Source organism: Scomber scombrus, chromosome 6, assembly GCF_963691925.1.
Source record: "Scomber scombrus chromosome 6, fScoSco1.1, whole genome shotgun sequence".
In the NCBI taxonomy this organism is placed as follows: Eukaryota; Metazoa; Chordata; class Actinopteri; order Scombriformes; family Scombridae; genus Scomber; species Scomber scombrus.
The window spans coordinates 28,603,565-28,627,179 of record NC_084975.1 but is presented as its reverse complement, the minus strand read 5'-3'; the positions used below and the strand labels follow the sequence as shown (position 1 = coordinate 28,627,179).

The 23,615-nt window shown below is 39.1% G+C and overlaps 2 protein-coding genes across 3 annotated transcripts in view; one reads left to right on the top strand and one right to left on the bottom strand.

The window, feature by feature from the left end:
• Positions 1–6,108: 6,108 nt before the first annotated feature.
• tsnaxip1 (translin-associated factor X interacting protein 1) lies at positions 6,109–11,553 on the bottom strand. The gene is made up of 11 exons (XM_062421580.1): positions 11,498–11,553; positions 11,269–11,377; positions 10,942–11,082; positions 10,721–10,814; positions 9,907–10,103; positions 8,963–9,104; positions 7,982–8,148; positions 7,758–7,871; positions 6,791–6,900; positions 6,431–6,554; positions 6,109–6,194 (listed from the first exon to the last, which is right to left on the bottom strand). Exons 1-11 carry the CDS (start codon positions 11,551–11,553, stop codon positions 6,120–6,122), a joined length of 1,329 nt encoding a protein of 442 aa, XP_062277564.1. The 3' UTR covers positions 6,109–6,119.
• An 822-nt stretch (positions 11,554–12,375) lies between these two features.
• The window catches only part of ranbp10 (RAN binding protein 10), a 34,788-nt gene continuing 23,548 nt past the window's right edge, over positions 12,376–23,615 (top strand). For both annotated transcript variants that reach the window (XM_062420875.1, XM_062420876.1), the window contains exons 1-2: positions 12,376–12,660; positions 22,952–23,063. In XM_062420875.1, coding sequence (XP_062276859.1) covers positions 12,459–12,660; positions 22,952–23,063 — 314 coding nt within the window. In that variant the 5' untranslated portion in view covers positions 12,376–12,458. The remainder of the gene's footprint in view (positions 12,661–22,951; positions 23,064–23,615) is intronic.

Below are 23,615 nucleotides of genomic sequence, written 5' to 3'. Positions count from 1 at the left end.
TATCTTATCTTTCTTGTATCAGTGTTAAACAGAAACAGTTTGACCTGTATAAATGTTGTGTTTCTATATGTATATGTCTATTTTTTCCCAAAGCCACAAGAAACCACCCATTTGAGAATAGGACATAGGATACAGTGTAGGGGAAACACCCTACTGAATTATGTATACATTGTAATAATATTGCAACAGGTATGATGAAGAAAGAAGTGAATTAATGTTAGTACTAAGTGGTCGAAAACACAATATTACATTGGGGAATCTGCTAGGAAAGACATAATGGAACGTATGCAAACTTCTATTTAATTACATAGTACTAAAGAGAATAATAAAGACGATTTAGGATTTTTATTTTATTTATGCCAATCTACTGTTCCCCAATTCAGCACTGACAAATAGAGTACTGAGCAGTCCGTAAGTAGGCTTGTGATAGTGACACATTTGTTACTGTGTTGGCTCTGCAGTTAGTACAATGCCTTTGAAAGAACATGAATATTTTATGTTAAAGCGATAACTTTCAAGTTTGAAGGTGTTTATCCAGATCGGTTGGACAAGAGCCCTTAAACGCTCCGAAGTCTTCTAATTTGGAGTGCAGTTAAGTGTAGTTTCATTATTTACATCGTCAAAGACAGCCTGATCAATATTTATGTGATTTTTGTTGACCAAAATAAAAAGCTGGTAAGTAGAGTGCAACTTGAGCAGACTGTTACAATTCAGTTTACAGTAAGTGATAGTGTTTCTGTTATATTTCAGGTAATGGATGATTTGATGGATCTCAATTTCTGTGTGGTTCTCAGGAAACATCGCTAAGAGAGAGACTGTCATTAGGACCCATGAATCAGGAACAAGATGCAGAAGAAGGTTACTAGTCGAAGAAATAGTCCAAGATTTCATTAGGTAAGCGGATCATTCTCCACTCATTCATGATCAATAACTCAATCAATAACTCAATCAACTCAATATCTCTAACAGAAAATGCAGTAAATTCAAGTGATTGAATAACTCAATCAGAGTTGTCCTGTCAACACTAAGAACATTTCACTTTGATGAGTGTGTATCATTGTCTGTGTTTGCGGTGTGTCTACATGAGTAAAATGTTATCTTCATCAGTGACAAACAAATGTGCCTACTATCAAGATCCTGAATGCCACGTGTTGAAAATGCATCCCAGCTAGTAATCCATTCCAAAGAACTTGATGGACCACTGGCTGCTGGCCCATATGTGACACCTACACAGCTGCAGCCTGCAGTCAGGCTTACGATGCTGCCTTCTCACCCACCAAAAATCCAGAGATCTGCATTCAGCGGGGACGAGATCCTCTAAGTGAGCAGCAGTGGTGACTGTGAGGACAAGGATTTACACTGTAATCTGAAGCAGATAAAGATGTTTTATTAAAGGGAACTGCAGACACAATGAGCAATGCACTGTGAGTAAACAGCTGTATCTTCTGTGTGCTTACATTTCAATGTGAGAGCACAAGGTTAATATATTCATTCAGTCTATTACTGAAGAACAGTTTCGCTCTGTGACATGTGACAGAGGAGGAAAAAGAAGTCGTGTATGTGCACTTGCTGACCGGCTCTCTGCTGGGTTTAAACAGACTGCTGTCCCTGCCGCCCCAGAAGGACAGGACAGCCCCGCAGGAAAGTCCAGCACATCCTGTCAGATCTGAGAAGCTCTGTAGAAGTACAGTAAACAAGCATTGAAGGAGTGCTCCACCAATTTTGTGCATTAAGTTCAATTTACTCATCACGGAGAGTACACGTCAGCCTGTAAAAACAGTTGAATAATCTCCTCTGTGGCTCCGGAGGAAGAGCTCCAAAGTAAACCTGATGATGTCATCTGGGTTATCTCATCTTGTGCTGATTTGTAACAGAAAAACCAGCATTTCAAACTGGAAGCCAGGAGTTTGAAAGATGTCAGCTTTTTACCAGGAAGTGTGGGATCTAATAGTTCTTATAGTTTGAACCATACAGGGACTTTTAATTTCATTTACTTATGCTATGATGTTTTCTGATAAGTTGGAATATAATAAATGAACATCAGGTTGTGTTATTCCAAGTAATTGATGATGTAAATACAAAATGTCAGACATAATATACAGTATATGCACTAATCTAATCTGAAGAAGGCAATTCCCTGTTCATTTGTATGTGTTGCGCCACAGGTGCATTTTTGGATGCAGTGTGTGGGTTCACCTCAGAACCGGTCCACAACTCTGCCCTGCTGTCCTCCTCAACATTGACAGCAAAGATCCCATAGCGCTCGAGTGGGAGGCTGTTTTTTTCATGTTGTGTCACTTATTTGGACATTCATACAGTAACAGGGGTTAAAATTACAGTTGCTTCATTACGCTTCAGCACAGTGTTCCCTTTTTCTTGGCTGAGTCACAGCTAAGTTGTATCTGTTGTTTCATTTTTCCTCTTCTTACTCCAGGACTGCAGGACACAATCCACAAAGGGCTTGGCTAAAGTACTCCGCCCAAACCCTAAAAAACTGATAGAATAGGTCATAATCCAACCTCGGACATTTACATCAACCTTTTTTTGTACATCACGTGCAAATTATTTGTGTTAATGTGTGTGTGCTTGTGATGAATGTGACCGGGTGTGTCCAAAGAGTCCCGGTAGACAGTCTGAAACCTATATCTGTTTCTGTGACTCAGTGTGTCCAGCGAGCAACGAATCCATCAGAAAGTGCAGCTGTGGAGAGTTTGAGCATCTGCTTTTTGCACAATACAGAAGAAGGGGAGCATCCAGAAACATTTGAGCAATGCTTGTTTCACAGCCAGACCAGAAATGTACTTTTCAAGTTGCGGATTCTTTTTCTAGCTCCTACCACTACTGGACATGGCTCCATCATTTCAGAATTGTCCTCCTTTTCTTAATGGTCACCGAAATGCTCGTGTCCTGGCAAAGAAGGCAGGTTTACATAAGTATAAACATATGAAATTTCAGAGGCTATTTGAACATTTTTGTCTTTCATTGACTTGTAAAAGCATCTCTAGAACAGTTGAACTTGACCGACAGCAGCCATTGGGTATTTTCTGAGATGTTTGAGATGTTTGTCTCGCTTTTTGGACTTGTTAGATGTCAAAATCAAAGTCAAAGTCGGCTTTATTATTAATTTCTTCACATGTTAAGGCATACAAAGGAATCGAGAAGACGTTTCTCACTATTCCACAATGGAACAGATAAAGTGCACAGGCACAACAGATAAGACGTATGTTTCCTAACACTAAAGATTAACATTGAAGTGCACAACAGATAAGACATTTATTAATAATAAGCCGAGGATCAAGGGACTCACTGAGCTGCTGTAGTGAAGCTAGACCATCTGAACTTGGCATCGTCATCGGGTTTCAGCTGAAGGTATATCGGGAGCAAAGTAACTGTCAGCTGTTCAAAAAAAGCTATAAGAAGGAAACAAGTCAGGGTTCAAGTCCCATTTCAGAGCACATTTTAGAAGCCAAAAATCTAGCTACACATAATATCTATAATATTTTTAAGGGAAATATTTTTTGCACTGATGATTACATTCAAGTCATGTGATATTCTTGAAGATAAATGCAAACCAAACTTTAAAGTGAAGCTACGTAACTTTCAAGGGAAAAAGCAACATTCATCTTCTTAAAGATGAGAAGTTGAATTAATGAACAAGAAAAATCACACCCTGTCTTCGTTCATCATAATCAGGAGTTTTGATATTCGGTCTGGTATCCTCCTGCGACCTTGTGTCCTCATATGGGGACATTACATTTTGGTTTTGCTGGACCTTATATTTCATTCTGCTTAACTTTGACCTGTTGTCCTTGTTTGTGCACACCTTTTTGTGCCACCTAGTGGTAGCAAAAACACAATACATTAACCAGTGTAAAAACGAGATGGCAGGCACCTTGGCCAAGTCAATCAATAGCCGATCCCTAGATAAAAGTGGACCAGACACAAAACATTATTCAATTTTATGGTTAAAACTTGTTTATTCTTAAAAAATGTTTGTAATTTTATATGCTATACAAATTTAACTAACTTTAGCAATAGCAACAAGCTATATCAAACCACATCTCAGGTCTCAGGAAGCTATGACCTGTAGCTCTAATGTTAGCGTAGGTAATTATTGCTGTGTAACCTCACATTGCTGAGTCGGTATGCCGATTTAATGAGTCTTCACTTGTGCAACTGTTACTTTATGTTTAGTGTTCATCATTATTTCACAACTTCACTGTTTGTTCCACAATTCTACAGGAACAGGTTTGTAATAAAACCTGATCGACATGAGCAGTCTGCTTTTAATTACTCAGTCAAAGACGGTTTATGTGAGCAGTTCTGCGGCATTACATCCTTCTACAAGATCTACTGATTAATATGTCAGTCTAGACCATCAGGTGACCCTTTATATAAATGAAACCTAATATTTAGGTTGGATCTAATATTAATACTGATTTTTTCTTTGACTTTGCAGGGTTTTGTCAATATGTTCAGTGTGGACTACCTGATTCAACAAACATCCTTCATTGTTTTGTCAGTATCTGTAAGCTACATTTCATACTTTTAACTTTTTATCAGTCTTTCTCCATCTTTCTTTCTGTTTCTTTCCTGCTTTCTTGGTTTCATTGTGCTTTTTTTGGGCAGAAACCCCTACAAACAATGCACCAAAGCATCAAAATGAATCAATAATGTCGTACAAGCTTGCTGTAATTAATCAAGTAAAAGAAACTGTCGGCATGCATTTAAGCCGGTAGACCAGCCACTCTGTCAGAGACCCTTACTCAGTATTAATGATGACAGCAGTGATACAAAGTGAAATATTTGGGGCAGGGAATAATAAAGCCCCCTGTCTTATTAAAATCTTTACTCATACAATTTTAGTTAGTTTTCAAATGATAACAGTATCTGACTTCATGATAATAAAAGGTTTTGTCAGATTGTCCATTGTGGGTGACCTTTTGTCATCTAACAAATTTCTAGCCGTTTTTAATAAAAGTTGTGTAGCTCAAAATCTCTTCACTGTCAGCATTTGAAGTCTTAATTCATAGACACTTGTGATCAGTTTGCACATGATACACAAAAATATTGCACGTGAAAATATCTATATATGTGTGTCCATTTACTTGCCATGGAATTACTTTTATTCAGACTTTGATCATGTAGAAAAAGTTGCAAAAGTTGTTACAAGGTTCTGAGTTTGCAGATTGATGGGACAACTTAAACACAAAAAGGAGGGGGGGGGGGGGGCTTTTCAAACATGACGTCAACTTCTACAGTAATATTGGCATTTACAGATTACTGTGCATGTGTGAAAGGACCTTATCTGGGCTGGCCACTTTATCATTAACAGCACATTCATTAATCTCTTTCTCCAGACCATGTACTTCAAAGACTAGCTGGGTTTATGTATAAAATGCATGGCTACACTTCAACTTAATGTTTCAGTGTGAGTTAAACTTATTGTTGATTCATTCCTGCGTTTGCTCTGATGAACCAACGGTTACTTGATTTGTTGGAGAGTCAGGCTCCCAGTGACAAAAAGCTATGCACCCCAGCTGGACCCTTGTTAGCCCACAACCAAGTGACAAACAGAGGATCGACTCTAAGTTGATATCCAACTCTGTTTTTTCTTGGGATGAGGCTCTAGGAGGTTTTCTTCAAATTACACATGCACTGGGGGTTGCAACGGGCCAGGAGATGTCTTCAGCAGGGTGTCTTGAGTGTCATATGTGGTGTGACTTGCACAAACATGCACCACACACATACAGAGAGGCACTGAGTGTTAGGTTGTATTTTAGAGTTGAAAAGCTATTGCAAAAGGTTGCAATACACTAATAAAAAGAGAGCCATCCAAATAAGTTGCATTTGGTACTAAATGTGTCCATATTTAATCCTCTAGTAGTATATACATAGTTAGGAAGGTATTTTATTTGATAAGGTTTTAATTTCTGAGCTACCAATTTTTACCTCTTAATCTAATATTATTGCTCATACATCATCAGGAATTAATAATCTATTACAGAGACTCAAGGCTTAATGTCACATAAAACATTTTTTTCTAGTATGTCTTTAAACTGACAAGTTGGCCTGCTTCAGAAATGAATACTACCATCTCGTATCAGTTGGCAAGGGGTTTAAAAGTTTGATACAGCAGATTCTTCTGATTCATCCAAACCAGGAGGTAAGGCTGCCACATCGGACTCTGCAAGCTGTCAAAGCGTGAAATCAAGAGAACAAAATGTTAGAAACTGAGCAGAAGAAAGTCATGCTGTATAGAAATAAAGGTTTTTTTTTTTTTTACATTGCTTCTCTGGGATATCCACATTGGTCTAAGATGGTAACATTTCATGTAAATATGTGGTAGAATAGCTGCAAATGGAAGCCAGGGGTCAAATTTTCAAAACAGGTTCTGAAAAAGACAGCTAAAACCCCTGCTGGTACGTACTAGGCTGCGGAGTCTCTGGGAGGAGATGGTGTCATTGCTGCTGTCTGATTCGCTTTGAGCCGAGGCCACAAGTTCATCTATTGCTTGATCTGACTTCAGGGGGAATGCTGTCCTCAGGGCTGCCCTGTACATACACGTACACGTACACGTACACACACACACACACACACAAAAGGCTCTCTTTTGACACAGAAAAACAGAGACAGCCATAGAGAACAAAAACTCTTTTTCTGTTTGAAGGGTTTTTTTGTTCTTTTTTGAATTGCTGTTTTAAGGATTGAGGGTCTAGTATGTTGTCCAACATGTAAAGCCCTTTGCGGCAAATCTGTGAACAATAGTGTGTGCATTCATTTATATCACCTAAACTCCTGGACAGTGAGTGTGTCGCTCTCGGAGACATCAGACTTGAGCGGCTCTTTTAGTTGGTCAGACTGAACCTGGCTTTGCTCCTGGGACACACTCGCACCCACCTAAAAAAAATCAACAAACAACAAGATTAGTATCACATAGGCCCTGTTTACACCTGGCATGAACATGCATCTCGGGTGATCCGATCAGAAGCAGACAGCTGAGACACATTTCTGTTCACGCCTGTCTCTTTTATGTGTCTCAAGCTGTGTGTGTCCAGATTTCATTACTGCCTACGTTACTTCTACTAGAAAGGTAAAAGGACCATGTGCAGTTATCACGTCAGACAAACACCAGATTTGTTTTTAGTGCGGGCTGAAGAGCTAATAACAAATGTTTCGAGAACTAACATGTATGGCTATGCCAACTGTTGATTACTCCAACCACGTACATCTGTGCTCCTCTCCATTTTTTTTCCACTTCTGGCACGCTTTTACTGAAACAACCGCCACACCCTGCACTGATGGCCTATTTTCCTGTAACGTCCTGGCTGGGGTGTCCAAGATATATTAGCGTCTTCAAACACACCCCAGACCACCTCGACAAGTGGTTTAAGTGATTTTTTTGTTTATTATTTTTTTGTTGATCTAAAAATGTTGCTGTCATTTCTATTTTGTTATATTTCACTGCCTATATATTTTATTTATGTTCGAATAAATAAATAAATAAACTAAACTAAAGTGGTTTAAGTGATTGGATAACAATACGTCTGGTGGATGTTTACGCTTATATTTGATGCTTGAGTAACGCATGTTGATGCCAGGTGTAAACAGGGCCTTAGTGAAAGAAATCTGCGCACATACATAAATCTATATGATACATTTGTGGGTAAAATGTTGAGGAGACTTGTTTGGGGGTTGCACGTATCACAGTTACCCTAAAATGAGGAGAAAAATGTGGCCAGTAATCTATACTGTACCTGCACAGTGTCGGGGTCATGAGTCTCAGTCTGCATGCTGCTTCTTTTGAAGAGCTCCAGCAGGATGTCATACTCACTCTTCAACTGATCAAAGTCACCCTGCAGGGTCTCCAACTGGATACAAAACCATGGTGGAGACCGTTAGGATTTAAAAAAATGAAATCTATGTATGTGCACATGCAAGTGAGCACTATTTGCACAGTATATGAGTCTACATGAGGTACCTGCTGCTGGGTCAGTTTGTGAGTTTGTTCCAGGCTGTCCCAACTGCGTCGAGGTACCACATCCCAGTACTCTGCCTTCATCCTGCTGAGCTCCTCCTGGGCTTTGGTCAGGTCTTCCCGACATACCTTTAGAGCGAGCTGCAGCTCCACAGGGTCCTTATTCTCTTCTTTCACAATGTAAACAAATACCATAATATTTTTATGTTTGGATATTACATGTTAGATATTTGGCTGATTTGGTATATAAATAATTCATTTCTTAAAGATGGAGCAATTATTTTACCCCCAGTGTATATAGCCCCAGTGACCGCTGTACTTGTCATAAAGATTCACAGAAGGGCTTGAATGAAAGCTTAGCTGTGCCCCCTTTAAAATGATAACAAACACACTTTTATTTAATGTTGACAAATATCCTGAACATGAGCCTAAATCAAGATATGCACCAGTGTCTAAAATGCATTTTTTTAATAGGGGAGGTTAATTTCAACAGCTGATAACTGTAATACAGCTGTGACTCAGGAAGGGTTATCATACCAAAATATTATCTACATACATGGATCCTTTCCAAAATTATTATTAACCGTTGCCACCTTGAGTGGTACCGACATCTGGTCTGGCCCATTGACTATATAGTACTTAAAACAGTTTGACAGGTGATGCATTTCAAGCAGTGTGGGATTAAATTTAAGTTATGCTTCTTCTTCTAAACCTTCCACAGAATAGAGGCAGGTGATCATCCATGAAGGCCACATTCTCAGCCTATCAGTTGTGCAATCTTTATGGGTGCTTTTACTATGATTCATACAAAAATAGCCCCTTGAAACAAGCCCAAAGTTTTTGTGTTAGTGCATGCATATGGGTGAAGATTAGCCAGAGACAGGCCCTTCATTTTTACCACTTACACAATCAGGACAACCAAAGTGGAAAGATTACAGGTCAGTGGGCAGGAAAATGATGACATGATTTTCTGCCTGTACTCACCTGTCCTTTCATCTACAGGATGCTCCTCCTTCACAGAACATCTTGTTAGGTCATTGAGCTGCCAGATCAGCAACTTGCGGGCATCACGCTCCTCCCTGTATTGCATATACTGGTTGGACAGTTCAGATTTCAGATGGTCCACCTGGAGAGGAATAGAAAAAAGTGGGGCAGCTGACACAAGACAATGATAATCTACCATCTACCTTACAATCTGAGCAAAATCTGTGATTCTCAAACAAAGCAATCTTTGGATAAAGAGATCTCAACCTGAGACCTTAGCTTTTTCATACATATGAAGGCCTGTCACAATAACTACTTTTGTTGGACGATATATTGTCTCAGAAAAAAATCTTGATAAATGATATTATTGTCATTTGAAGATCATTTTATACCACTGAAATAATAATGATATAATGGCATAGTAAAGCAAGAGGGGTGAGGGATGGGATTGGAGAGTGGGAGCTACGCTTCTGTAAAAACACAGACTGCCATTATGGGTCAGGAGGTCAGGACAGAGTTATTTACCCTTAATTCCATATAAGCTGCGCCGCTCGCTTCTGCAGTCTCCATTCAGGACGTACACAGTGAGGAATGGAGGACACTACTGGCTTAGCCAATGTGACATGAATAGCCTCTTAGCTGCTAATGTAAAGTGAGGCAATATTGAGGTAAAAAAAAGATCAAGGTCATGTCCATGTATCATACAATAAGTCGATATATAGAAATGATGATGTTGATAATTAGTTATATTATTATATAGTTGATATTAGTTTTGTTTAGTAAGTCGATAACGTAATTATTGTGACAGGCCTATACACATGTATAAAATAAACAGTGCAGAAGCAGGGATTCATGTAGATTAATTGCACCTACTTGTACATACTTAAAAGTTACATGAATAATAAATAAATAGTGGTCAGAATGCCAAAGTTCACGTCATGTACCACTGCCTGCGTGGTCTTTTCTTTCTCCCTCATGGCCTCAATTTCCTCCTGCAGCTGCTCTTTCTCCCTTTTCAAGGCTCCAATCTCAGCTTGCTCCTCAACCCAGCGAGCTTGAATCTTCCTGTCACATTCCTCTGTCACCAGCCTCAGATTGGATCGCAGCGGTTCCAGTTCTCGGATATGATCCTGCTGATATGCTGGACAGACAAGCAACCCAGAGAAATGATTCCCCCATATGGCTGAAATCATTGTAGGTGATCATATTGATATCTGATTTATGATATAGGTCATTTTATAAGCTTCTCCAACTCAAAGATCTGCTTGGTTTTTCTCATTTCATATCATTGTAAACTGAATTCCTGTTTTTATTATGTTTTTGTTCCCTCTGTTTGTTTGAAAGCCAAAATATTTCCAAAAGTATCAAAAATTAAAACTTTAAGGGGCTTATTTTTTATATAGTTGCTACGCTTTAATGGAACGTCAGTGTATTTAATGTATATTTTCCATTCAGATGCATTTCCGGATTTCAGGCCATGGCACACGCACAATATATACCCAATAAACGTGCTCTTTTCTTGAAGAAAGGCAATCCATTTCTTCAAAGCATAGCAGTTTTCTATTTCTGGTCGGCCTGAAAGACAGGATTTTCCTTTATTATGACTGATTCTTTGTTGAACTTGTTTTTTTCTCCCCTCTCCTTGTCAAAGGCTGCTTTGTTCCTTTTATAGCAGTTTACGAACCCATTCAGAAGTGTAGTGTAATTCTTCTTAGGAAATGCAAATGATCAAGGCAGCTCACTTGTACAGCTACTGACCTAAAGTGTTTTCATATTCTTTTCTGATGGCAGACAGAAGGGGTTGGTAGGTTTTGAACTCTTTGATGAAACAAGCAAAGACATCCCGGTAGACCTGTGGTCAGAGCAGATGAAGATGTGTGAGTATACTCTCTCAGACAAAAAAATAAAATGTGTGTGGCAGGGATTATGTGGATTGAACCAGAACTTTTTTGTCTTGTTTAATGTCAAAAAATAAACACCTGTAGCCTCAGTTGCTGATATTTAGGTTCATCGGGGTTGATAGTATGCAGCTCCTTGTTCACATAGCTCTCCAGCTGCATCAGGAGTCGAGGCTTTCTCCCTGGGCCTGCATAAATGTAACTGCTTCCTGTGCAGCACAACTATAGGGTAAAACAAACACACACACACACACACACACACACACACACACACACACACACACACACACACAGACAGACAGACAAATTATCTTGGTGTCAAATATTCAAGCTGTTATTCATCACAATTGCTTATTATGAGTGCACTTCTGCCAAATTTGATAAACCTTTACCTGGCTTGCTTCTTACCTTTCTCACTGGAGATAGTTGGGCAGGAACAGCATCAGCAAGTTCTCCTTCTAGCCCTCCCTCTGACGTCTGGACAGCGTTATTTTGTAGACTATGGTCATATATATGTCTAAAATAAAAAAACAAACATAGCTCGAACATTTTAGTTTAGTTAGTTTAGTAACGTTAGTCTAAATAGTCATAATAATACAATGATTTCGTTGTTAGTCAACCCATTTTAATATCTTGCCTTTGTTTTTGTGACGGCGTTAAAGGTGGACATTTGATATCTTTGTGCGGTGACATCGCTAGCCAATATACAACCACTAAAAAACAACTTTAAAAGCTCTTGTTCGTTTTAAAAGTCTGAGTTTAAGCCTGTTAATCTCAAAAGACACATCAGCATTGTAGCATGGTTTCCATGGCAACAAGGACGGAACACGCAGCAAAACCCACATAGCTGACCGCGGCGCGCCTGATCTATTTTTCAATGTGAAACTTTCTTTATGAATAAATATAAAGAGAACATAACTTTCTAACTACGGGGAAAATCATGTGTGTATACGCAATTAAGTGTGGCTACCTGTACGAATGATAAATATACTTTTAAAAAAAGACAAAAGAAAAAAGGTAACTACATATCACGTAAAAACTGGAACTTCCAATAATTACAAAGCAAATATAAGTTGATAACACAGATAATAAGAAGAACACAATAAATTATACATTCACTGCATTAAAGGCTCTGTACGTGTCTCAAACAATACGCATATTTTGGGGATATTAAATATATATTTAGCTATTACTGCGGTCCATTAATTTTCATCGAGCTAGCAAAAAAATCACGTTCCGCTTTCTTTGATACGTGTAAGACGTACCAAAAGCAAATATATATATGTATAATTGGGGAAAAAATGAACAGCTGATGAACTACATTTCCTAGATACCTTTCTCAGCAGAACGGTAGTGGAGAGCAGTGTAGTCCTTTCTAGAGACATTAGCGTAACAGCGAGCGAGCAGTTGGACTACACTTCCCACACTGCACCGCTCCAGCCTACAGTACATTCTGCTGCTTATCCGGGGATGTCACACCACTGCTATTTTCTCCCCTCTAGTCCCTCTCACTCTCTCAGCCTACAGCTCCAGCGGACTGACAACGGTGGGGGGATTTGGTTAGAAGAAAAGAAACGGACAATACAGAAGCCACAAAAATGGCAGAGCTTGGAGCGGGAAGCCTGCCGTTAGGAGGGGATCCTGCTTTTAACTACCAGGAACATGAGTTGAACGAGCGGCTGAAACGGCTGTACCCGGCTGTAAACGAGGAGGAGACCCCTTTACCCCGATCCTGGAGCCCCAAGGATAAATACAGCTACATCGGGCTGTCACAGAACAACCTGCGGGTGCATTACAAAGGTAAGAAGAAGTCGTCACAAACAACAGCAGCAGGAGAGGGGTCTCACCTCATATCTGTCACTGTGTTGTTGGGGGGGGGGGGGGGGGGGGTCTCACACATACACACACATACACACATACACACACATACACAAACACACACTCACAGTATGCGATTATGTTGACTGTGTGTGTGTGTGTGTGTGTGTGTGTGTGTGTGTGCAGTCCTGGTAAATCTAGTCTGAGCTGCCTCTCCTGTCCTGTAACCTTGCTTTGTTTCATGCCCAAATGGGTGTCAGTGAACTCGCTAACCTCCTGTCAGTTGCTCTCATTACCGTCACACTAAAAAAAAATCACCTTTAACGAACACGACCCTCCTTATTTGTTTATTTACCGTTTATGACGTTATTTGTTTGCAGTAAACTGACACTGCATGTGACGTGCTCCACAGTTTGTACTGGAAGGGGGGCATTGGCAGCAATAACGACGCATAGACTGGGGGAGGGGGGGGGGGTCTGCCAATAAGCGAACTAATGGTATTTAATAAACAGAAGCTAGCTAACGGCTAGCTATCTCTAGCAAATACAGTAGTTAGCCTAGTGGCTAACTGGCTAACGTTAGCGAGCCTAGCTTTTCCTTGTGACTAATATTGTACTGAAAACAACAGGATAAGCTGCCTACAAGATGGATACCAGCCAAACTTGTTGTTAACCTTCAACAATGTAGCACTGTAACGGGTGTAACGCTCCCAATTGTTTGGGTTTTTTTTTTTATTACAGCAAGCACCAAAATAGAATAAAAATGGCTTTGTTTTGTTTTCTCGCGTGATTTCTGTGACACAGTTTTAACTCGTCTTAACTATCACACAATGTGTAAAATCATTGCGTTTTTCCCAGCCTGGAAGCAACCGGTCCAACTCCTAACTCAGATGTGTTATGTGCCCTGAGCACAACAACAGTCTCATGTCCAGCCTCCAACAGGCAGCCAGCTCGTTCTCAACAGCTGCTGTGAAGGAGGAGGCCTCTGCGCATTACATTAGGCCAAATGTTGCGATCTTGTTATAAATCTGTAGTATCGGCACACTCTGGCATTTTCACAATAACAGCAACTTTGCTCATCAGATGCTGGAGTCAACTATCTATCCGGATGGCTAAAATAAGTCTGTACGAGCAGCCAGGCCTGTTGGTTGGATTATTTTATATATCCAGCTCCTAAATCAAAACAAGTGACGTCTCTGTTAAGTCCTTGTTCTCAGTTTTAGCCTGCTGTGTTGTTTTTCATCAGTCAGGGCAGCTCACCAGTAGCAGGCAAGCTAGCCCTGCTCTTATAATACATCCATGCTTCTGTGGAAAGTAAAAATCTTAAGAGATGCACTGAAAGGCCATTCTTGGCCCTGCTGGCTGTTTACACCAGTGAAACATGTAGAGGATGAGAGGATGCAGGCAGGAGGCTGGGTAACCCATTTTGAAAGGCTTATTTGGCACATACCTAGTAGGTGATCCTGCTGTTTGTGAATAGCAGCTCAGGCCTAATATTTGTTTAAATGTGGACTCACAGGCAGACAGCCTGATATAACCCACAGATTCTTTGATGCATAATTGACCAGCTCCATGTTTATGGGAACCGTGTTAACACTCAATATATCCTACATTTTATTTAATAAGTCATATAAATGCAAATTATGTGTCCTTTTTTTAATGCCGTTTTTGCTCCATAGAGTACTTATAATGACTTTATTTTCTTTACATTCCATTTAATCACAGCTATTGATATTCTAGCATGTCTATAATTAGCTATGTGCTTGTCATAGCTGTGACATTAGCACCAAATGATGAAATGGGCCCATGTATGCCTTCATATAAGACATGTCTTTTTATGTTAGGGTTATATAGGGCGTCAAGTCTTCATGTCTATGAAAAGTGCCTAGATCAAGTGACACTGCACAATTGTTCAGGGATGACACATAAATAGGCCAATTCTGGAGTGTGTAGGATAATTTCTCTCCTCCTGGTTGTTCTAGCTCTCTCTCTGTTCCCTCACCCTTGTGGTTTGGATGCTATTTTGACCAGTGTGCCAATTTTCTCTGTTCAAGGCCACCGTGTCTACCCGGTCCTTTTGTGCACAGACACAGATTAATCTAAACAGTCTTAACAGATAGCTACATAAATAAACACTGCAGCACGGATAAACAAACGTATTGACCCCGAGCTACAGGTATTACACTGATTGAAAGATGTCATTGTGTACATAAATCACATTACTCTGGTCCATGAATGATTTCTCTGCTTTATTCTAATGGAGACATAATTACATCTTTCTTTTGACAGGCTTTATAGATTGACAGACATACAGTTGCTTGACAGATAGGGCAAACACATATACACACAGACAATTCTGTAATGTATTGTAGTATACCTTCTAGTGTGTGTGCTCTTGTGAAGTATGAAATGATATATTGCTGATAAAAATGGATCCAATGAATCTCTTGATTGTTCTCTAAGGATGACTGACACGATGATTAAGGACTAGGAAAAATAAATAACTCATTTAAAAAACATGAATACAAATAGGTTTTCTGTGGGCGTGTGTTAGAGAAACATACTGTAAACCTGCTGTTAAATAAATCAGGTATTTTTAATATTAACCATACATTTATCCTCTGTCAACTAATTCAGCTAGTAAAAATGTATCTGTAAAGCATTTTTCAAACAATAGCTACTAAGTGCTTCACATAGCATTTAAGCCCAAAACATATCAGATATCTATCTGATCAATCTATAAATAACTAAAACATGATCAAATAGTGAAGGTGAATAACTAATGAAGAGTTGAAGCAGCAACCCGCTTTCCCACTTTGTTCTACTTTATTAAGTGGTTTCCATTTTTGTTTTTCTCTTCAAAATGCATTTCAACAACCTCTTGGGAGGGACATGCATTTTCTCAAGTGTAGTCGACTGGTTCTTTTCAATATTAAAGAGCATCGACTCATTGAGCTCTGAGCTCCTCACCCTACCACTAAACACTGTGAAGGAGACTCGTTGTGGCCACTTCTTGACCATCTCCTCGACCTATTTACCTATAGTCGCTATCTAAAGCTCAAGGCCAGATGAGTGTTAAATGATTAGGGTTAATCAAGAGCTGTGCTTTCAGGGTGTGCTCAAGTCTATTGTTCCCCTGAGCTCTATGGAGCCTCTTAAGTGCCAGATATACTCCAAAATGGACATGGATGCATTTTTTAATATACCTCTTTTATATTAAGGTCTACATGTTTTTCAGTGCATGCAGTTTGTGCACACGGTCTGTATACAGATGGTCTACTAAGACCCTTGTGGCAGATGACGAAAAATTGTCACGCAGACAATAGAAAGCATAATGTGCGTTGTGGCTTCCTTTAGCTCATTGTTCTGTTTTTTGGCCCACAAACTGTGCTCTGGTTAACTTTTTTCCTGGTTATGACAGGCAACATTTTTCAGTGAAAAAGCTCTGATTAACCAGCTGTATGGTACCTGCACACCACCAAATGGCAGACAGACACATTTAACAACCAGTCAGTGAATATAGTATTTAGCAGCGTGAGAGCTAGATATATCCCTTGGTTGGTAGAGACCAAAACGAAGCTAAAAGGAGAGTGAACATTAGACTCTGTGTCTGCTGGATGTATAAATAAGAAATGACTTGTAGCATGTTTGCAGTGACACCTTTTACATGAAGATGATATATCAGTGTTGTATTTCGAGTTCGTTCTTTTGCCCCAATATCACCAAAATTAACAGTTCATGCAGCTTTCAGCTTCTACACTTGTGACAGCAGTTCATTCCACTGAAGATAAATCACCCTTTTCTGACATGAACCATGAAGGTACTGACCCTCATCCTAACCGCTCCACACCCACCCAACCTCCCCAAGTGATGCAAGTCACAGCCTGACAAAGCTAACAGAACTACATAATTTGCAAAAATCTGACATGCAATCCGGAGGTGACCTAAGCAGACTGGACATCCTCCAGTGCTTGGCTGTGCCTAAAAATCCTGTCCTTGAAAATCACAAACAGAATAGATGACAAAGCACAACCTCGGTGGAGTCCATCTATTGAGAAAGTGATTGTCAAAGTGCCAAGGATGAAGACAAAGCTTTTGGTCCAGTTATACAAGGACCTAATTGTTCATGGTAACAGCTCCAGCAGCCCATAATCTCACCGCAGCCCCTTCATGACACCTTGGACTGTTAAGTCCATTAAACACACTGCTACTTTGATACAGAGAGTCAAAAACCTCACTTAACCCCTCTTGAAAGAGACCGGAATACAGCTGGGACAACTATATTTAGCTAATGTTAGCCGATACCTACTGTTGTCAAGTAGTGCATTGTGATTGACACAAGCTCCTGATTTGTCATCTGCACCTCGTGTCCTTGATTCTAAATTATTAATCTATTTATGTGACAGGGGTGAAACATGTTCAAAAACAAATCTATTGAATTCCTTTTGAGTCAGAAATAGACATTTTTTAGCTCTATGGATAACAATGCTGTCTCATAGGTTGGTCGGTTAATTGGTCGGTTGATATTCGAAGGGTTGCCACAAACCTTTCTCCAGAGTTTCATAGTCTCCAGAGGATCAATCACCATGACTTTGACCTCTAAGGCCACCAGCAGGTTCCCATTTTTGGCTTTTGGTGAAATATCCTATCAATAATTGGGTGGATTGCCATAAATATACTATACACCATCATATCCGCCTCAAGATTAATTGTAAGATGGTGAACATGGTAAATATACCTGCTAAATCATGGTATGTTAGCACATACTCACGGAGCTGTGAGTATACCTGCAGGTATGTAATACCTGCTAAACCATGGCATCTTAGCATTGTAATTGTGAGCATTTTAGCATACTGACATTAGCATACTGACATTAGCAAGTACGTTCACAGAGCCGTTAGCATTGCAGTGGAATTAACCCTGTAAGACTAGCAGAGTTTTTAGATAGAAGTGAAGACTTGAGATAGTTAATAATCCATAATAAGAATTTTAAAGCTGTAAGCCATCTGGGGTAACGAATGCAACCAAATTAATGTGGGTGTGAGGGAGATGTCAATCAATTACTATCTTTACACGTCAACACAGTTATAAGGAGAGGTGAAAACACCTGTGTATGGGGCCTATAACAGATATTTCCAGTTTATAACAGCTTGGGCCTAATATGTCTAGTTTTACTATCACTACTCATTTACTTACCAAATGATTGACTTTCTTCATCGGCCGTTAGTTACTCTGTGACTTCTCTATTTTGGATCGAATAAATGGTGTACAATTTGTTTGTGTTCATAGTGACTGCCCACTATGTAGCCTTAGCCTTTACCTCTATCAAATGAGGCCATTACATCTGTTAGGGGCTACGATGTTATGGTGTTGCAGTGTAACATAACCTATAGTTATATAGATAGTCATAGTGAAGTGAGTCTTTGTCAGGACTATAGAGAGTTTTATTTTCTTGATATTAAGTATTTATTTGTCGTTTAAACTCAGCACTTTGCATTTTTGTGCAATAGACATATAATCAGCCCTACAGTCTGTTTTTTCATCCTGTCACAATCCAGGGTGGCAATCAGAACTACTGTTTGTTATCTTTTGTGCACTTTGGTTAGAGTTCGACAGGTTGTAAGATGCAAGGACGAAGGTCTGCATGTGAGGAAAAAGGTCAGGTGAAAAAAAGAAAATCAATAAAAACATTGATTTGAACAGTGACGCCTTGGTTACTCACTAATCTCCTCCGCCTGCTTTCGAGGTGTTTGTACTTGTTCCTTTGTGGTGTTCTTTTGAAGCACTCTGTAACCATTGTGCCATTGTTCATGTAGCCTTCATAATTGTGTCCTCTATTTCATCCAACTCTCTCTCTCTTCTTCATCAGTGTATTCTTCTACTGCTGTGACTAAACTGATAGATTTTGCACTCTCCTCTATTTTATGGTTAAGCATAAAACCTGGGGTGGGATAGCTGATTTTGTAGTCAGCAACTGAGGCCTCACAGTGCCCATATGAAGAAGACATTAACCTTTGATCCTTGACCTCTGGTGGAGAGGTTTGATGTCAAGTAACAGCTGAAATGTGTGACACCACAATGCCAATGCGGCAGCAGTTTTGTCTCAATATTTCACTTCAGTGATATATTTATTTAACTATTTACACTGGACACTGCACTTCCTTTGTTCCTCAGCAATACACCTACCAAGTGTGGAGTCGATCAGCTGTACATTTGTCAAGAAAATGGATTCCCGGAGCATACTGACTGATTTCTTAATGTTTGTAAGTTGCATAGATTCAGAAAATGTTGTAAACTCAATTATGAACAGTTCAGCCGATCATAGTGTCATTAACATGTAGGACTTATCTTAATGTTACGAATCCTTGTTGGTAGTTTATTTTGAAAGTCTGTCGTTGCCTCGCATCATTTTATTTTGTTAAATTGTGGAAGTAGGCTCAGTCCTCGTGTATTTGTGGAAGCAGTCGGAGTTGTAATGGAAGCAGGTATACAGAGTTCAGATATACTAATGAGTTTTTTTAGGAAGTTAAACCTCTGCAGTGACATACCTCTGCTGACCGACCTGGATAACTTACGGTTAGCCCTCTGCTAACGCGAATGTGGATAAAATACTCTAATTGTGCGACTCCTCCAAACTTTTTGAATAATATCAGACCAAATGGGTCCAATTCTGATACTTAAACAAGTAATTTTACGGATTCTACAAGTCTATTTATAATAACTCTCACTGCCAGAAGTGGCAGACTGAAGTCCAGCTTTAATGTCTGAATATGAACTAAGAGCATTTATAACATGTAAAACATTATGAAGTTGCTGTTTCCATATAGATACAGAAACAACACCTTATTGGCTGCTGAATGTTGTAGCTATGCGTCTTTTCCGCTGCCATGTTGGTGAGGTCAAGATCTGCTAAATGTTTATATCTTTAACATTTCTCATCCAAACAACTTCACACTCAACACTACACTTCTCTGGGTTCCCAACAGTACACCCGCAAAGTGTGCAGTACATCAGATGAATGGTTGTCCATAAAACACACACACGCACACACACACACACACACACACACACACACACACACACACACACACACACACACACACACACACACACACACACACACACAGAGACTCCTTCCTTTACAGTTACACTTTATGTGGTGATGTTAAATGTAGTAGTCATCTCTTCCTACCCATCTATGCAGTTGTAAAGAGACCTGTTGGCCTGCTGAGGACTCGTTTTCACAGAGAGGAGCTAAAAATAGGCGGCATGACTGTTGCTGCAACCATCGGACCAGACAGTCACACACAACACACACGTGCACAGGCATGCTGCTGGTGACATGAATAAGCATGTAACAGCACACCACAGCAGCACAGTCGATTTGTGAAGTGGCAGAACAGGCTGAATTGAATTTTATCCTATAAGTCACACTTACCTGTCTAGTTACTCTACACATTTCTTTGGTTGTTCTGAAGACTACCGTAGAATATTCACAGTATTACATTAACCATATTAGGAACTAATAGAGTGACATTTATACCTAATGATGATGAGTTCACGAACCAGGAAATGTTACATCAGATTTTAAAAAATGGAGATATGAATGTGGGTCAGTGATAAATAAGGGTTAGCAAGATGAAAAATTCCAAAAAATCTTTAAAAATTGTGTTAAAAGCAGCATCAGGTTGGTTAAAATGTACGTTATTGCCAAAAGTAAGACTTAATGCTCCTGAAAATGTCAAATGGTGTAACCACAAAAGAATTATAAATATTAAATATTTTATTTACCTACAGTGTTTTTAAGTGTACTTACACAAATAATTACTTCATTTTAAAACATCAAATGATTTTTTTTTTTTTTTGAGTATTTCTACATATGAATTTTAAAGCATTTTGTCAATATTGAGCAGGACATATCCTAAAAACAACCTTTTTTTTTCTAAAAAAGTTTTGACAATTTATGTAAAATTTGTTACAAAACATAGTGTTGCATTGCAAAAGTGGATTATATTTATTCCAAATGTTTGTTCACATTTTATTTCTGTACATAATCAGATTTTTATGAAAAAATACTGCTTACACCAATTGACACTGGGTTGCATCACTTCATTGACTCAGTTCAGTTTGAGTCATTTTGTACCATTAAGTCATCACTGTGTGACAGGGCCAGCTAGTGATCATTACTCTATGTCTTGTCTTGTATCTGTTTCCATTCCATTCATTAAATAAATCTTGAGTTGAAATACTGGGGTGAAAAAAACATTTTTACACTTGGCTGCAGTGGGCAAAGTTGGTGTGTTGATGGGGGGGGGGAAATTTGTCAAAGCGGAATGGAAACTTGGCATATAAATCGTCACATACATGAAGCATGTGACTTAAATGTTTACTGATACTTCAAAAACATCAAATCATCAGAGTAAAAGTTCCTCTAATTAACGCCCAATACACAAATGTCAATAGTTTTATTGACTTTTCTGCATCGTTTTCCATAAAAACTTCCCATATTAGTAATGAATGTGGAACGCCAATTTTCCGCAAATTTGGTTACAGTCTGCGTGACGTTTGGATGGCTACTCTCTCACACACACACACACACACACACACACACACACACACACACACACACACACACACACACACACACACACACACACACACACACACACACACACACACACACAGCAACAGCCTCATCCTATCTGCTGACAACCAGCTGCTTCGTATAAGGTTACAGCCTATCTACATTTCATACATACACACACACACACACACACATACACACACACAAACTCACACACACACACAGAGGACTAACAATGACTTGTATATTACAAGTAATGTATCAAGGTAGGTGAACTCAGTCAATGAATGGTGTGATTACATGAAAAAGATAATGATGTACATGCATACTGTGGAGGCTAGATAGTAGTTATACAACACACTACTGAACATGGTAGTCTCTCTCTCTCTCTCTCTCTCATGACCCAAGGGATTGCATAAGCAGCCATCTGAATACAGAATGACAGACTAGTAATGATTGTTGTGCTTAAATCTAATTGGTTCACACGCAGTACATGAGCCCTCTGACCTAATTGTTTACATTTTTACCACATACTGAATATACAGGTTTTATATCATATTATTATTATTATTATTATTTTATATTATCAGTTATCTTAAACCAACATTTTTCTCCACATATCTGATTGGTCAAAATCAATTCCATATATAAATAAACTCAAAACCTACCTGTACAGCCTGGCTTTCCACTAAGAATTGTTTATAGTGTTTTTGGTCTATTTTTATTGTATTTGTTTTGATGTTTAAAATGTTGTTCTACATCATTTTATGTTATTTTATTGTTATCATTCTATAAGTTTTATCACATCAATTTTATTCATGTTTCTTTTGTCTTTTTAATCTCTTTTTTAATCTAGTTTTAGTTTAGCTTTTATTAAACTTTCTATTTTGTTTTTCTATTTGTTTTTATTTTTTTCATTTATTTAAATTTTCTAAATATTTTAAGCATCCATATTTTCTGTCGCGTGCATTGGTCTCCATTTTTTGTTATTTTCTTTTATTCTCTTTGTTTTTATTCCTTTTCTTTATGTTGCCTTGTTCTGCCACATTAATGTAACATTGTCACAGGACTTGACGAGTGCCTTTCCTGTTACCTACTGTGTGCTTTGGCTTGTACAGAGAGCAGTCAGCCTCTGGTCAGCTGGCAGGCTGTGTTTTGAAAGCCCTACCTCTACTGCTGGATCAGATTAAACCTAGACATTTTTTGATGCCGTAATCAGATCAGAGAATCTGCGGAAAGCCAAAGTGGACACCAGATTTGCCTGACGTAATTTCTTCTTAGGTTGTATTCGGGTCACAAGGCAAATTCATTAAAATGCCCATTTAGTAAAATAAAGAAGAATGTAGCGTCTTCCATCTTACAAATGACACTGCTACAACTTACAAACCCAGTTGGTGCTGTTATAATCACCAGTGCACACATTTTACATTTTTACATGTTGCATTCATGTGCAGAAAATCAGCAATCAAATCCAGGCCAGTGAATACTCTGAATCTCCATATTGCTGGTTAAATAATGATGGAAGTGGCACTCGACTTTCAGCCCGACTCTTTCCAGCCACCACAAGCCTTCACAATGCATTTCCCAGCTGTTCGAAACAGACTTAATGACTCGCTGTACTGCAGAAGACCTCATTCCTTTTGTGAAATCATTTACTCATGTCCGCCTCGTGTCTCCCCTCTCTTTTTAGGCCACGGCAAGAACCACAAGGACGCAGCATCAGTACGAGCCACACACCCAATTCCCGCCGCCTGTGGGATCTACTACTTTGAAGTCAAGATTGTCAGCAAAGGGCGAGATGGGTAAGCAGACACTTATACTGCCAGTTTTAGTCCGTGTGTCTCACGGTCCTGTGATGGCTTTTTCTAGCACGGGGTCAGTAGGTCAGTGTTTCACTCCTTACAAACACCGCACTGCACCCGAGCAAAATAACAGCATTATTACCTCAGTCTTTCCTGTTGGCTTATTTTTGTTTATTTGGTAGTGGTTTTAGCTGTAGTGTACACTCCAGATATTACACACATTTTTCTTCAAAATGTAGGATAAGAAAGATCTATGCTCCTCATGGATGCCTGGACATGGGAACAAAACACATTTTCTGCATTTTTACACCACCTAACCTCCTGGATTAAGTCAAGAAAGCCACCTGCACCCGTCTATATTAGTCAGATTGAGGGTTCTATGAAAACCAAGAATGTGTCAAGAACAGTATATAATTGGGTGGATAAAGACAGGAAATGATTATTAGCTTAATGGCCTTTTCATATTTGAAGTTGTAGTTTTAAAAACATTATGTAGCCTAAAATGGTAGGTAAAAGTCAAACAAGGACAAACAATTTATATAAATGAAATAG

Bases quoted from the DNA above. Each gene is read 5' to 3' on its own strand.
- tsnaxip1 (XM_062421580.1), bottom strand. From the start codon at position 11,553: ATGTCACCGCACAAAGATATCAAATGTCCACCTTTAACGCCGTCACAA. The intron at 11,378-11,497 runs GCAAGATATTAA...TTTTTATTTTAG, and splicing joins ACGCCGTCACAAAAACAAAG to ACATATATATGACCATAGTC. The intron at 9,105-9,906 runs GTACATGACGTG...ATTCCTCTCCAG, and splicing joins AAAAGACCACGCAGGCAGTG to GTGGACCATCTGAAATCTGA.